The sequence below is a fragment of the Acomys russatus genome, chromosome 31, assembly GCF_903995435.1.
Source record: "Acomys russatus chromosome 31, mAcoRus1.1, whole genome shotgun sequence".
Lineage (NCBI taxonomy): Eukaryota > Metazoa > Chordata > Mammalia > Rodentia > Muridae > Acomys > Acomys russatus.
In genome coordinates, this window is record NC_067167.1 from 28,019,936 (window position 1) to 28,036,991 (window position 17,056).

At 36.4% G+C, this 17,056-nt stretch overlaps 2 protein-coding genes across 5 annotated transcripts in view; one reads left to right on the top strand and one right to left on the bottom strand.

Annotated features, from left to right (window-relative positions):
- Ppfia2 (PTPRF interacting protein alpha 2) overlaps positions 1-7,491 on the top strand; it is a 419,795-nt gene extending 412,304 nt beyond the window's left edge. For 3 of the 4 annotated variants that reach the window (XM_051139918.1, XM_051139919.1, XM_051139920.1), the window contains exons 28-29: positions 3,189-3,351; positions 6,711-7,491. In XM_051139918.1, the coding sequence (XP_050995875.1) occupies positions 3,189-3,351; positions 6,711-6,739 (192 nt within the window). In that variant the 3' untranslated portion in view covers positions 6,740-7,491. Of the gene's footprint in view, positions 1-3,188; positions 3,352-4,514; positions 4,607-6,710 lie in introns of all 4 variants that reach the window. The other variant, XM_051139916.1, reaches the window with a different exon arrangement.
- A 3,844-nt stretch (positions 7,492-11,335) lies between these two features.
- Acss3 (acyl-CoA synthetase short chain family member 3) overlaps positions 11,336-17,056 on the bottom strand; it is a 158,378-nt gene continuing 152,657 nt past the window's right edge. Inside the window, exons 14-16 of the mRNA XM_051172695.1 lie at positions 12,744-12,843; positions 12,484-12,659; positions 11,336-11,573 (exon numbers count right to left, since the gene is read on the bottom strand). Of these exons, the coding sequence (XP_051028652.1) occupies positions 11,505-11,573; positions 12,484-12,659; positions 12,744-12,843 (345 nt within the window). The 3' untranslated portion in view covers positions 11,336-11,504. The remainder of the gene's footprint in view (positions 11,574-12,483; positions 12,660-12,743; positions 12,844-17,056) is intronic.

Consider the following 17,056-nt stretch of genomic DNA (forward strand, 5'->3'; position numbering starts at 1 on the left):
GTGTCACGATTGAGACTCTGCACTCACTGATTTAAAAAAAAAAAAACTTAACTGGTATATTAAACACGTCATATAGCCTTAAAATGTCAGACAAGTTTTTGTGTAATTGATAAATATTCAACTTATGAACAACTTCTCCAAACATCTAGAAGATAGGCCATGTATTTATTTTTGTCCACCTGTGAACGTTGAAGATATGGAACAATGTGAAACAAACTCATTTTGGTATAGGATGTATCACTTAACTTAAAAGTGATTAGTAAGGATAAATGAAATTTAAGTATTGACAATGGAGATGTTATCCCTGTATTTTATCCAAAATATTTAAATGTTATCCAAAGCAGATCTTAAACAGTAATTAAATTGACAGTATATATAAGATATGTTATATTGTTACACAGAGCCAAAACAACTTGAAGTGAGTAGTGTCAATTTTTTCTCTACATGTCAGAATAAAGTCAAATGAAGTCACAAAGTAAACAGTAGGTGGGCTGTTGAAGGAAACTGCTAGTTGAACCAGAAAATGGAGCAGGTCTCTCATTTTCACAAGTATGTTTTAGAAAAAGTCCAAACTTCTAGTCCAATAACAGTATAATATGACACCAAAGAGCTGCAGCCCTGTGCCCTGTGCCCTGTGCTATGTGTCCTGTGCTGTATGCCCTGTGTCCTGTGCTGTGTGCCCTGTGGCCTGAGCCCTGTGCCATGTGCCCTGTGCCCCATGTCCTGTGGCCTGTGCCCTGTGCCTTGTGCCCCATGTCCCATGTCCTGTGCCCTGTGCCTTGTGCCTTGTGCACTCTGCCCTGTACTGTATGGCCTCTGTTCTGTGCCATGTACCTTGTATCCTGTGCCCTGTGCCCTGTGCCCTGTGCCCTGTGCCCAGTGTCCTGACCTTCTGACCAGTACTTGATGTTAAACAACCAGGACTGCTTCATGATCCCTAGTTGCATGGCAAAGAGTACAGAATTAAAACTTACATGCATAGAGGCTTGTGCTAGCCTCCCAGCACTGCATACCGCCCTATGGGAACTGTGCTCGTTTGTACAATGCAGATCACATGCCAGGAATTGGAACACAAGAGAAGCCACCTTAACAGCAGTAAAGACTTCTCCCACATGGAGACCTCTGCAATACATTGCCCTTTGTTTCAGGCAGCACCCTAGTTATTCATCAATCTGCTGCTCTCCCACAGTGTGCTCAGTCACGTGCTCTTCCTAATCCGGTGGGAAGGATGGGTTTGTTGGCTTCCCACCATTCCTTGCTATCTTAGTGAGGAGATACATTATTACATGTGTGGCTGCGAAGCTCCATGGAGTAAGTCTACATATAAGATCTATATGGAGTGGTTTGGACATTTGTTAGAAGTACAAACAAATAAAATGGTGAATTACACGTTCCCACTTACTAATTCAAAGGGAAACAATTGTAACTATTTCATTGAGATACACCGTAATTGTTGGACATTTTTTTCTTTATTGAAACTTTTATATACTGTATTTAAATATACTTACCCCTCCCCTAACTGCCCCCAAACATCCCCTCCATATACCCCATCTTTTTTTTTTTTCTTAAACACACAGAATCCAGTTAGTGCTGCCTGTAAACTAGAGGGAGTATGACCACCCAAAGTGGTCAGCCTTCGAGAAGTTACGTGTTTAGAGAAAACTGACTCTCCATCTCCCAGCAACTATCAGATATCAATAGCTTCTAAGACACAGGTGGGGCTTCAGGATCACCCCTCCTCCATGCTCAAGTTCTCTCTGGTATGAGCTTGCCCAGGTCTCTGGCCTGCTGTCACCACCATACACACATATGTTCATATTTGGAGCTGTCCTGCTGTCCCTGAGGCCCAGCTTCATTGTAGTCATCTACCAGCTCTGACTACATAAAATCTCTATACAATCAGAGTACACTTACTTTCTCCCACAATGTTCACTGAGCCTTGGGAGGAGTGGGTTTTATATAGATGCCCAATATAAGGCCTGTTCTTATTATCTACACCTTGACTGGTTGTGAGTCTCTAGGTTAATCACAATCTACTGCAAAAAAAAAAATTTTTTTTTTCTCCGATTAGGTTTGAGAGCTACACTAATCTATAGGTACATTGACAAGCCATTAGGAGTCAGGTTAACACTCTGTCCCTTTAGCAGAATCATATTTGTAACTTCTCCCTTAGGACCTATATCGTGCCTAGCCACTTGGTCTCGGCCATGAAATTCATCCAAAGTGTGAGTCCTATCTTGTGGAGCAGCCCTGAAATTCAATGTGAAAATGGTTGTTTACTTCCATAACGCAATCGCCACCATTCCACCATCGGGAGTATTTTGTCAGGCCAATCGTCCTTGCAACACTTAGGTTTGGAGCTACATAAGATCAATTGATAATTATTTTTCATTCCTGCTATCAGTACAATACATTATAGAGCCATAAATGCTAGTCAGTAGCGATGAAGCTTCTAAAACAATTTCAGCCTTATTTCCCCATGTTTATGACTAATATATCTGGTGTGTTCAGCAGTAGGCTCTTACCATCAAGTTTTTAAGGGTAACCAGTGACAGTGTCATGATTGTTTATTAACTGGAGTTCACTTTTCCTTTTGGCATCACCTTAAAATCAAGTGTGTTAATCGAAAGAGTGGATCCCAGGTGGCAAAGGTTCTCAAAAATTCTAGTTAATTTGGAATCACCTATAAAATCTAACAAATCACAAAATCAACATTTCTTAATAAGATTATTGCCTATTGTATCATATGCTAACCAGAGTGCCTCAAATATAGATTTTGCATACTATCTACCTTTCCTGTAGATAAAAGTGATATTTGTTCATAATTTCCCTCCAATGCATTCTATTTAACAACCAATGCAATTAAATATATAGTCTCCTAGCGAAAAATCAGTTAGCAAGATGTATAAGAAAGTTAGTCCAATGACCCATTCATAGAAGAAAAAGTTTAGTATTTTATGACTTCCAAGGATGTTTAAAGGTGACAAATTTTAGATTTGAAATCATATTAAAATTTCATTTAAAGAAAGAATTTCTGTCATTTTACTATCTAATTATGGGAATCAACAGAGGAGTTCAAAATGAAGCAAAGCATTCCTGTGTGTATTTGACAAGCCCGCAGACACACAGGTTTATGTGATATGCCTTTCTTGTTTTCCTGACCTTGAATTCTAACTCTGTGCTGGCAGAGTGATGACAAGAATTTCAGGCGTGGCTCAACCTGGCGAAGGCAGTTCCCTCCTCGCGAAGTGCATGGGATCAGCATGATGCCTGGCTCCTCGGAAACATTACCAGCTGGATTCAGGTTAACCACGACATCTGGGCAGTCAAGGAAAATGACGACTACGGATGGTACAGTGGTTTTACGTTTCTGCTCATGAAGTAAAAATCTTGGTTAGCCAAAGCTATATAAGTCTTCAACGTTGCTGAAATTCTTTTCTTTCTTAAATTAGTTTGCTTTGCTTGAAATTTACTTTGCTTTTTTTTTTTTTTATCAAAAAGAAGACCATTTGCAAACTACCGATGCATGAATCCATGACACTTCCTACACATGTGAAAAACGAAATTACATCCCACAAATATAGTTTCAGTAATGTCCTCATCTAGGAAAAACAACACACATCTGCATCATTTGTGTTTCTTTACTCCTCTGTTCTGAAAAGAAGTAATCTATTTAAAATGGAGCTTGGACTTGAACTCAAATCCTACTGGAAATGGGAATTCACTCTTTTTTTTTTTTTAATGTTGAAAAATTACAGATTCTATGTTTCATCTTTCAAATTAAGACTCATCAAATATAGTCTGCCTCTGACCAAGGCAGAAAGCCTGAAATAAACAAACGCAAACATGAGAAAATAATTAAGCAGACACAAAACCAGTGCTAGCTTCCCAATCCCATCTCCTTCTGTGGAGACCACACTTATGCTACATTCTTTAGAAAAGGAAACAGTAATTCCAGAGTGACAACTTTGAAATAATAATAGTAATCCCCAAATTTATTTCTGTTTGGTAGGCATTAAAGAAAATAGTCTTCCTCTTTTTATTAAGATAATGTCGAATCTTCATTTCTTTATAAGCTGTTATGTCAATTAAAATTCATCTGAGCATAAAATGTAGCCTTTGATCCTCATTTCTTTTAGCTTGTTAGAATTTTGGAACTTGTTAGCGAGCTTCATGGATAATTTTACATGACTGGAACTAGTGGAGATATTTGTCAATACATAGCACAATCCACAATACTGAGTTCTGTAATCCTTACAACAAAAGCAAAGACTCACCCTGGGGAGACGCTTTGCTGCAGATTGCATGTAAGGAGGGATGTAGCAACTGGAGAGATCATCTGAATTGCACTCGGGTCAATTTTCATTAGTCTGTGGATCTAGAGAAGAGGAATGTGGGTGGCTTATGTCTGAGCCAAGGCAGTCTACTAATATGTTCAGGATCCCTTTACGCAGAGAAAATCAATCTCTCTCATCTTTATCGGAGAACCTCTAAAGCCCTTTTCTCGTTTGCAGTTGCTTCATCAAGACTGCAGAGGTTAGACAACTCCACTGTTCGCACATACTCATGTTGACAAGGCACTCAGAGGAGGCAGCACTGACCTGCTGTGAGTAATTTCTTGGCCGACCAACAACAAACCAACAGAAAGATGGGATGTACAGAGACTAGTCACTCTAGCCCATGCCCTTTGGCATGGCCTAGCAATGCAGAGGTGATCACCCCTCGAAGAATCTTTAAACTGTAACTCCTCACCTAGAGCTTTCTAGCATCTCTGTTCTGTGCTTAGCGGTCTGCCTGTTGGAGGCCTGCTGCTCTGTCATTCCACATTTGTGGGTTGCTAAGTATATTATTTTGAGTGGCATTTTGTGTTGACTCCCCATAAAGTTTTGTTAGTAAGAGTCTGGTATTTCAAAGTATCACAGATTCCAAGCGTCAGTCTTAGAAGGCAACAGAGAATAATAGGAATTTATGCAAATTCACAGTCAAACAATGTAAGAGGCAGGAAATTAGATGTTGATTAATACTAAGAAGAAAGTTGAAAATAAAAAAATTGAAATTTAACATCCTGTTTTCCATTACTATGCTTTCTTTATATTTGCTGAAATCAAGTATAAATTTAAGAATTCAGGAAATATAACATAAGAAAAATGATAAGAATTAGGAATAGAAATTGCACATATAATGCACATATAATATATAAAGCATTTAAAGAATATGCTGATCCATAGTGAATAATGCTATATCAATATACATAAAATTTTATTTTAAGGATTTCTTATAAGGAAAACTGCTTTTCTATATTTATAAAAATCAAATGTTTGAAAAATACTGTAACCTAAAATTTGGGTATACCAACCTATTCTATCATAGTCAATGAGCTGATATTTGGGAGAAAATATTTTTTTTTATAATGGTATTTGTGCTCAGGCCTGGGAGGAGACAGTAAGAGGCAGCAGCAATCTGCCTTGTACTGTTATTCATTGATTCAGTCCACTATCTCTTTATAACATATCACTGCTCTTTGGAGACTAACATAGGAGCCAACATGTTGCCTCATAAGAGTCACTAATTGATAAAGACAAGAAAAGCACTCAGACAATTTAATCTCTCAAAATGCTACAAGAATATAAAATGTTCATGGTATACAATTTGGTCTCATTAGGCATGGCCTACAATATATGATCATTTGGCTAAATAAGAGATTTTCCAAAAATACTGTTTACAACAGATTCAACATATAATAATTTTCCTAGAGAATTTGCAAATCACCAGCTTCTAAATGACTAATGTGTTCACTAGTGCTTGCTGATTAGCTCTAGGCTCATGGGTAGAATTAATCTTGAACCTACTTGCCATTTATTTTTTCCCTGCATGTCATTCTAGTTCATATTTTTTTTTTTAGTTTTTAACTCTTAAGTGGAATAAAATATTTATTAATAGTCTAATCATAGGCAATCTTTATTTTTATTTTGGTGAGAAATTTAAATGGATGTTGTGAAAAAAAACTAAACATACTTTATATTTGCCTATTATATCAGTAAAGGTAATGGTGAGCTTTTCTTATGTGATGTTCTGGCTGGAATCTGTGGTGAAATACAAAGAGATGACGAAGAAATGTCAAAATGTGCTATTTTATGTTCTATCTTGATTAAAGATAACTATCATCTTAAAAACTCTAAACTATATGAACTAGAATATAAATCTATTCCACGGAATAGGTCGACTGAATCCAATTTAACAACTTACAACATATAAAGCATTCAGAAGGCATGCCGACATTCTGTGTGACTTTATTTGTTTCTACTGCAGCTGTACCTTCCTCAAAGTTGAACGTATCCTTCTTAATTTTCCTTTTTAAAAAAGTAAATAAATAAGTGAAGAATAGTAAACGTCGCACCATCTTCTATTAGCTACATATTTTCCCTTGCACTGGGGTTCTAGGACATGCCCATCCAGGCTGGTCCTGATGGGACCGGATACGCCGGGTGGACTGGTAAGGGAGTGGGGCTCCCTTTTCTGAGGGGGAGAGGGGAAAAAGGAGAAAAGGGTGTAATCAGGCACGTGGGGGTACATTCAGGATGTAAAGTGAATAAATAAATGTCTTAAAAAGAATGAAAAAACATAGGAAAGTACACCCCACAGTAAGGCTGTGGGATGCACTTGCTGGGTTTGCCAGTGAACTGACCCATGTCTTCCATTGCCCCTTTCAGATGTCATCTTTTCAGTCTACAGGACCTAAAGTGCACGACCGCCTCAGAAGACAAGTGAACAAAGCCTTTGTGAAGACTGAATTCTAAGGAAATACTATAAGTAACGGTTTACCAAACGTAAGCACGTGATCTTGGGGGGAGTTGGATATTAACTTTGGTTAGTTTACTATGATTGTAATAAAATGTTTAAGTCATCTGAAATATGAGCATCGTCCATGCCATAAATTCTGTACATCTGATACTTTTATGAGATGGAACCACTTGTTTTTTCATGTTGTAATATAATAGGCATTTATGTATTATTGTGTATGATTTCTTTTTAAATGTGTAAGTCTTCTGTAAATTGATATAAATATGATTTTTTAAAAAAATAAAATATATGGTTCATGGAGTCTCGAGTGCAAACATTGAACAATTCCAAGTACTGTTTGTATTTTGCCATCCCACCATTTCTACAGTTTTTCAATTGTAACGGTCAATCACTATGTTTCCGGGAAGCATGTTTCATGCTTCAACATGCTTCTCCTTCAAGTCTGTCAAACCTTAAAGCTGAACACCTGCCTCTGATCATGTAAAAAAATTATTTTACCTGGAGCCCAAAATGACCTTTAAAGGCAATCAGGGATGTGGTGCCCTCTATCTTTCGAAAAAGCACTGTGATGGCTCAATCTCCTTTTCAGTAGACAACAAAGCCAAAATGTTTACAAGAGTCAAATGCAGTGATTTTAAAAATCTATATTGAAAAAACCATTACCTAATGGTGTTGCCTGTGGACCAAGGAACACACACACACACACACACACACACACACACACACACACACACACCTCTCTCTATCTTTCTCTGTCTCTCTATCTCTGTCTCTCTGTCTGTCTGTCTGTCTCTCTCTCTCCTCCCTCCCTCTCTCTCTCTCTCTCTCTCTCTCTCTCTCTCTCTCTCTCTCTCTCTCTCTCACACACACACACACACACACACACTTTATTAAGAACTATTTTTTCATTCAAAAACTCTGACATGCCAGCCAGTACTGGACAGTGAGTGTCAACTACTGTAGAGTCTGAGGCCAATTTTCACTAGAAAAATAAAAAATAAAACAGAATCCCATAACCTAACTCCCTTTTAAAATCACTGTTACAGGGCATTAAACAGACTCAAGTCTAATGTTACAAGCCTTTAGCTGAAATTACCTTTTTTTGTGACTTCCCTGAATTCACTTTCATCAGAGGAAAAAAAAAGACAGAATGATTAACATATATAATGTATAAAAAGTATAGAAGAGTAATCTCTTCCTTGTGGCTTTATTTGGTGGTGTCACTGTTGTTTATTCTTTGTTTATATGGGAGATTTCAAAGTGAAACCAATTTAATAATACCATTGATTTACCTGCTGTTTTCTTGCTGCTTGGTCTTATGAAAGGCAAGACCTGTCATTAGTAAATTTTTTTTTTGTATTTTAATTTGGTATATTTGCACGTACATTTGTTTTGATGTCTATTTTTGTTGAACAGACTCAATCAAAGGTAATGGTAACAAACCCTCTCCATTGTCAATAAAAAAGAAATGCTTCCAGTTTTCTGCTTAAGCTTTGTTTTCTATGGCATGAAATTTAATGATTTACTCGAATTACAGCAAAAATCATTCAATTATTTCTAATACAATTTTATTCAAAAATAGAGTCGGCCACTAGAGGGAGTTCTAAACCAGCTGATAGAAGTGGGTTGGGTTTTTGTTTGTTTTGGTTTTGGTTTTGGTTTTGGTTTTATGTTGCTTGAGTAAAAACAATGGGAAAGAACTACCTAACAGCATCTCATGATGAGACTATTGATTCATCCAGATGAAAATATAAGAGAGAAATTATGATACTCATAGACTAGAAAGATTTATACTTATGTTTATATAATGCGGTGGCAACCAATTTTGCATAGTGAAATGCTTGTGATAATTAACTTACAAAGAAGGAAAACATATTTTAACCCACAGTTATTTATGTTCCAGCTCAAGTACTGGCAGTCTGCACGCTTTAGGACATCTAGGGATGTGGGATGGCATGGCAGGAAGACTGTACTAGAGAAAACTGCTCACCTCATTGTCAGGAAAAAAGGAGGAAGTTGATGAATCTGGGGACACACAGTCCCCATAAGAGGGGCACATATCACTTTGAGTCAGCATTACCCTCACCAGGCAATCAGCACAGAAGCTTTTGCAGGACAATCAATATCCAATTATAGCAACAACTCACTTTGTCACCAAAAGCAGTTTCTTCATTTTAGAAATTACATTTAAAAAAAAAAAAAATACTGATGCTATGTAATGGGTCCTACCAGTATAGCCAGAAGTATCTAATGACTTCCTTCAAGAAAAATGTAAAATATGTAATATATAAGAAAATTATAATCAGATGTGAAAATCAGTTTTATGGATCGAGCTTAAGTTTCTGGGTGTTCATGACTTTGTTTCTGTTTTCTTTTTCTTTGGACCACCATTTTATATAAATAAAACCACCCTTGGACATCTAAAACAAGTTTCATTTATATCTAGCTAGTGTATTTTTATGGAAAAAATAGTCACACTCTTTAAACATTAAAAATACTTTTATTTCCATTTTTCAAATGTCTTACAAATTTAAATTTTTCATGAAATACACAATCACAGAATTCATTTAGGTAAATTTAAATATGGACCCACTTCTTAGATTATAACATTGCTATCAAAGATACATTCAATTAAAAATAATTTAGGTGCAAATTGATAATGACTAAAGTGTACCCATATAATGAATAATTGAAGGAATTTAAGAACTTCAAGTTACAAAATGCTTATCTAATTGGTTTAATTCAGGGTCCCAAAATAATTAAAGATGATAAAGATATTGCTTTCAAATTTACCAATAAAGAAGGTAGTTTAGTCAATAAAAGTTTCCTTTGAGAAGCCATTTATTATCCACACAGAAGAACAGAGAGGTGTAAAAATTCTTTTATATATGATATACATAACTCATTTCTTATATTTCTTATATTTAGGCTATTCTGTTGGGATATTATGCTCATCTTAATAATGTTTCTGAATGATTAAAGAGTTGACAAATTATTCTGAGAACTCTCAATGATTCAATGAAAAGAGTATACTTTTTGGATTTAAATTTACGCTCTGATGAATAATACATGTGGAACTCTAAGCTAGTTATTCAACTATTTCCTTCTACTCTATTTAATTGATATATTGCTATAAACTTATTTAAAGTTTATTATTTTAAAAGGCTGGTTTATAGAGATATAGATAGAAATATGTATTATTTGTTTTTGTTTTTTGTTTTTGTTTTTTTGAGACAGGGGTTCTCTGTGTAGCCTTGGCTGGCTTCAAACTCACAGTGATCCACCTGCCTCTGCCTCCTGAGTGCTGGGATTAAAGGCGTGTGCCACCACCCCCCAGTTGAAATATATGTTAAAGCATAATTTTTAGATGATTTAACATTTATTCAAAATTAAAACTGTCAATAAAAGTAAATATTTGGGGTTCTCTTGAAAACCAGAGGCTATTGCAGTATGGTAACTTGTCTCTCCTGAGCCATATTTCTTTGGAGCCTGATAGGACTGCTCCCTTGATGGAGCACCTGATTTCCAGTATTTAAGGCTCCGTAATGGTCTAAAAACCACTTGTTGAGATATGTAGCTCAGAGGCCCACCATACATTCATTGAGGGCCAGGAGTGTAGCTCAACAGAAAAATGCTTGCCTTGCATGCACAGGACTCGCTCAGGGCTTAGGGCTCTGTCCTCATAAGAGGTAAACAACGCTAATTTGGAGCTCAATATGGTAGAGCATGCCTCTAACACCAAACTCAGCCACACTTATTAGCAAATGTGAGGTCAACCTAGGAACCTTGAACTTAACAGAAAAAGAAAGAAAGAGAAAAGAGAAAAAAGAAAACGAAAGACAGAAAAAGAAAGAAGGAAAGAAAGAAAAAAGAAAAAGACAGAAAAGATAGGTTTATTGAATGTTTTGCATAAGATGAAAGCCTTCCTATTTCTTCTTATAACATTCTTTCTGTCACTCCTTTCCACATGTATGCCACTCCTTGATTCTGTTGGGAGATGGAGGCATCAACATGAACACAGTCAACCATGATAGGAATTTCCAGGAGTCTTCTTCTCCACAAAAGATTTGATGGAAGGATATCTAGGTTGTATCCTGACACAGGCCTCCCCTTATCCAGTAACAAGCAAACTGGAAGTGGTGCTTGACCCTGGGGCCCTGTGTTGCTAGGCAACCTATTCTGTCTAGATGATTACCTAAAAACAAAGTGGTCATCTTAAAAATATTAAACCACATTGGTGTCTCCACAATAACATTTTAAATTATATTCTGACTGATTTTCAATTAAAATGTGTTTGTAAGGCACCTGAATTTGTAAAATCATAAACCAAAAAGTGTTTCTTTTTCTGTTCTGTCTTGTTTTGTTTTTCAAGATGGGGTTTCTCTTTGTAGCCTTGGCTCTCCTGGACTCACTTTGTAGACCAGGCTAGCCTCGAACTCACAGCAATCCGCCTGCCCAAAAAGTGTTTCTTAATAGTCTAGTTTGCATACAATGATCCATGTTACAAGAAATAAGTAACAATGCAAACTGGCTCACATAAAACATAACATACACCCTGGTCCAAGGGCCGCTAGACTGCTTTAAGGCAACAGTTCCCATTTGAGTTGATAAGGAAAATGCTTTCAAGTATTTCTTTATAGAAAATAAACAACTAATTCTGGCTGGAAAGTTAAGACAAACTGAATGAAAATAGTAAACAAAAATCACAGGGCGTGCTTCAGAACTTCTTCTATGTGACCGAAAATGCTGGGGTCCTCGATGGTAGGTGTTACCTGGGGAAAAAATGGGCAGTGTCAGGTGATCGCCTTCCCTTGGGTTTCGCTGTGACTTTTTGTAGGACAGACAGTGACATGCTTTCTTTTACTGTTCGCTTTTGTTGTTGTTCTTTTAAACTTTGTTTTGATTTTTTTTTTTTCTTGAAACAGGGTGTCCTATTGTGTAGGTTGGCTTCAAACCCCTTGTGTAGCAGAGTTGCTCAGCCTTGAACTGGCTGGCTTTACCTCCCAAATACTACAATTACAGATAGCCACAATTTATACTCCTAATTATTTCATAAAACACCCATAAAATATGTAAAATTGGGAACTTCAAGCAAAACACTTAAAATTTTATCTTTTGGAATAGTAAAATTGTTTGTATTTAGCAAAAATTGTTTGTATTTCTACATATTTCTCCAGAGTTTTTGGTGATTTACTCTGACATTTGCTTAGACAAGTAATTATTATATAAAAATTTATGAAATTACAGATGTTCTTGTCAATAACATGCCTTGAAATTAAAATATATAAGTGCTTGAATCAGTCTAACTTTTTCTAAAAGTGTTTTCTTCCAAAATAGTAGAATTAATTAGAAGTGATATGTTAGAACATTTTAGACTTCTCAAATGCTTTACTTTCTCATCATGGATGGTCATTAGTGATTGTAGGGAAGCAATATGTCCATTGAGTTCAAAGGAAAGAATTTCTGCAATTCTGTTTCAAATTTTAAAAATTGCTGAAAGCAACAGTTCCTTATAATTAAAGCACATGATTTCTCAAACTCGCATTCTTACTGAGAATGAGGAAAGTTTGCTGAGGATAGTATTCATGATTGAAAAACCTTAATCTAACAGTGTTTTGCAGGTGCCTAACACGGAGGGGAAACAATTTCAGAACTCAGCATTATAGAGTCTGAGTCATTTACCTTATATGGCTTGCCATTGACTAGGGCGGAGAGTGTAGACCTTGGAATCTTGCCAGACCTGGTTTTGGGTAGCTGTTTGACAAAAACCGCATTTCGAAAAGCCGCCACAGGGCCAATGCTCTGCCTGACGTGTTTCACAATTTCTTCCAAAACTTGTTCTTCGGTTACACTTATATCTAGGGAGAGAGTTGAGCTCGTAAGTACCAAAGTAACACCACCCATCCAGACTCAGACAGTCAGGGATGACAGGGACCACTCACCTTTCTTCAACACGCAGAGTGCTAAGGGGACGTGACCTTTCAAGGGGTCTTCCTTGCCAACCACAGCACAGTCGGCCACAGTGCCATGTGAAAGGACTGACTGCAATGAGAGAAGGCGTGTCTTTACAATTCTATATGCTTATCATCTTAATACATAGGAAAAGAGAATCATGAAATCATAGCTGCTTTCCTGAAGTTTCCTAATAGGTTCACATCACTACATCTCAGGTGAACAGTTAGGATTCCCATGGTTGTTACTGAGCACTGACAGTAACAAAGGTTAATTGCTTGGCTTACCCGGAAGGTAAAGGGATTTTTCTTCCTCTTAATGGCTTATTAATGAAGTCATAGAAAATGTGCTGTAGGTATCATATGTAAGCAAAGCACACAGTCCTCTCTCTAACAGAAAGCCTTGGGGGCATTTTACTTTACTTCAGGGCTGCCTACCTAATAAGTGTGCCTTTCAGGAGAATCCAAAGATGCCGCAAGATAAAAGAGGGAATTTGTTTTTGAGGAAATAACAGAGCATTTCTTTCAGTGGGTTGGTCCTTCCAACTAATGAGGATTTTCCAGTTCTTCGGGGGAGGTTTACCATAAAGAGAAGCCCTGGTAACAGATTATCACCACTGTAGGTAACAATTTTTCTTTTTCTTTTTCTTTTCTTTTTTTTCTGGAGACATGTTTTCACTGTGTTGCCCTAGCTGTCCTGGAACTCACTCAGTATACCAGGCTGGCCTTAATTTCACAGAGATGCCTGGCCTCTGCCTCCAGAGCACTGAGATTAAAGGTGTGCGCCACGATGCCTATATAGAACAAAACAGCGTTTCTCTGGGATCACAAAGTGATCTAGCACAGGAAACATGGATGCCTACGGTTAAATCATCTGCTTAGGTGAGTGTCCTGGCTGGTTTTGTGTGTCAACTTCATACAAGTGAAAGGCATCAGAGAGGATGGAGCCTCAGCTGAGGAAATGCCTCCATGAGATCCAGCTGGAAGGCATTTTCTCAGTTTGTAATCAATGGGGGTGGGCCACGCCGTGGTAGGCGGTGCTGTCTGTGGGCTGGCAGTCTTGGGTTCTATAAGAAAGGAGGCTGAGCAAGCTACGGGAAGCAAGGCAGTAAGCAGCACCCGCTATGGCCTCCGCTTCTGGTCCTGTCTCCAGAATTCTTCCCTGTTTGACTTCTTGTCCTGATTTCCTTCAGTAATGAACAGTGAGTAAATCAAATAACCTCTTTTCTCCCCAACTTGGTTTTTGGTCATGGTATTTTTGTCATAGTAATAGAAACCATGACTAAGACAGTAGGGCTTACAAAAAAATACATGTGCGAAAGCCCTCACTCTGAGGACTCTTATAATACACTAAGGCTGTGGTAGTAGATTTTAAAAGATATTAAGAAACAAAACAGGCAACATGTGATAATATTTTGGATTTCTGACATGAGTTTTCTAGAGGGATTAAGGAAAACCCTGTGGGGTTTCAACTTGAGTAGCTGCTAAGATAGTGATTCAGGTTCTCTTAGCTAGAAATTGCTGGGTTTATGAAAAAAAAAAAAAACACTGTGTGTTGCCTTAGACTTGTTCCCTTCAGATACCTTGAAGATATCTACGTAGGGGAGTTGTACACAGGGAACCGAGAAGAGCCATGATATTAGTAGATGTCGTTCATACAAAGATGGCAGTGGAAGTTGTGGACATAGATATATTATTTAGGGAAAAAAGCAGCGAGAAGAAAATTTGAAAGACATAAGGAACTCTACCATCTGATGGACACACATAAAAAAATGCACCTGGCAAAGTGAAAAAAATCCGGAAAAACGGGGAAAACACTAGAGGGCAATATATTCGATTGTCTTGACATAAAGAAACAGCTAACTTGAAAACAGTGCGCTTTATGAGAACGACCTGCCCTGGGAGAAAGCCGCTGCGCTGGGTTTTCCAGGCAGAACATTGACAGTAGATCCCTATACTCCCAGTGATATTATAAGATGGATTTTAAAAGTTCTGAAACTTTAGTTACACATGAAAGGATGGAGTTTGAGAGTCGTACTTTTTCTTTTTTTTTTTTTTTTCCATAGACACTGTTTACAGCAATAAGAGACAGCTGAGGAAGAATGAACATGCTGCCTCCTATTTCTGTTGTCTCACTAACCCTGAACAAGAAATTTTCAGTCACAATTTTCATGAGAACACTTTGAACGTCCTCCAAGTTTCTCAGTTCTCTAGCTCCTTGCTAAGCTTTAAAAGATTAATCGGTGTTTAAAATAGATCTTATTACTAAATCGTCACAGAAGGCTATTTCTTGTACAGGGATCTTCAAGAATAATGTCCTTTTAAATTTATAAAAATTATTTGACAGCTCCATTTTCTTGTACAAAGAATGGAAAAGAACAGATTTTTCTAAAATATTTCTGACACTAATTTTCATAGACTATCTGCTGGTTGGATATTCACTAATTTAATACCCTTTAAAGTTTTTATCTAGCCCTCTAATTAATTATCCAATACCAAGTGGTCAGCCCTGAAATCTTATACACACAAGCAGTACAAACAATATTAAATAGAGAGAGATTAATGTAGCTATAGATGATATAGATATATATGAAAAGAGACTTTGGATTTAATAAGAGGTATTTTGGAGGAGTTAAAGGAACTAAAAGAGAAGAAGAACTGATATAACTATATTTTTATTTTAAAATATGAGAAAGTAAATATATAGAGATATAGATTAGATAGATGATAGAGTTAGAGAGAAAAAGTCTGTTTAATATTGCTTGTATACGATTTCAGGATAGATAGATAGATAGATACATAGATAGATAGATATAGGCTATATAGATATATATGAAAAAAGGCTATGGATTTGAAGAGAGGCATTTTGGAGGGGTTAAGGGGAATAAAAGGAAAGTGGAAATGTTATAACTATATTTTAATTTAAAAAATTAAAAGTTTTACTTAGTAAAACTTAGAAAAAATGGATACTTTTCCATAATAAAAATCAGCAATTAGTTATTACTTTCATATAAATGGATTTCTCAGTAGACCCAGAACCTTTACATTCTTTTGAAATGCACCAAAACATTAAGTTTCTGGTTATCACAAATTATAGCCTTTAAAAACAAGATGATATAATAGCACTAAAAGTCATGTGTTATAGAGTATAATATGAATTATGTCTCCTAGAACAGGTCATGTTCTACTTCTTTTTTTTTTTCTTTTTTTATTAATTTATTCTTGTTACATCTCAATGGTTATCCCATCCCTTGTATCCCCCCATTCTTCCTTCCCTCCCATTTTCCCCTTACTCCCCTCCCCTATGACTGTGCCTGAGGGGAACCTCCTCCCCTTTTATATGCTCATAGGGTATCAAGTCTCTTCTTGGTAGCCTGCTATTCTACTTCTAAATAGTCAAGATTCCAGCCTTTCTCACTGAGAACTTTAGAAAACTGAATCATGATATTTGGCATGGCAATAAAAAGTGGTAGAGAGAACATTGCAGGAACACACTTTACATTAATTTTAAGAGATATTATGAGGAGCAGAAAAATGCCAACAAGTCAGTGACTGTACAGGCGATTCCAAATAAAGGGAAAAAAAATAAGCCAGATATGAAATGGCATGATTAGTTACTTATTAAGTATAAATATTGAATAAAAGCCAATCATTTATTTATTTAAAGATAGATGTTAGAGTAATGGGTTAAAATATTCTAAGACACTGTAACAAGATTTCTGTTGAAAGTCAACAACTTTGGCCCATTTTCCTTCTTTTTCCACTTTACTTTCTTATTTCTGTTTGCCTAAATTCTTTTGTTACACGCAGTGAGAAAGATATCAGAAGAAACATAAAAATTCTCAACATATAATTGAATACAACAGTTTTCATTCTAAAAATAAGAAAATTTGAAAAAATGGGTTCACAGTTTTTCTTGCTGTATGTGGTTTATTATATATATATGGGTAATAATATAAATGCATATGTAAAAAAATTTTTAAAAGAATACTTTAAAATTTGTACTATTGTGCAGAAATGGTGTAAATATTGTTTCATGAAATAAAATATTAAAATACTTAGAAAAAAGCTATGCAGACACCATCTTCATAGAGTGATTAGCTAGGCTACTAGAAATACATGTGAATTTTGGCACTAATATTCTAGAAGCAAGGAATTAAAAGTTTGTGCAGGCAGAGCCACAATTGGCTACACTTTGAAATACATGAAACAGGAATTTCTATTTCAGGTTATGACAAAATGCTGCCATTTAATAACAAGATAATATTATAATACCAAATAATGGCTTCGTGTTCTAGGACATT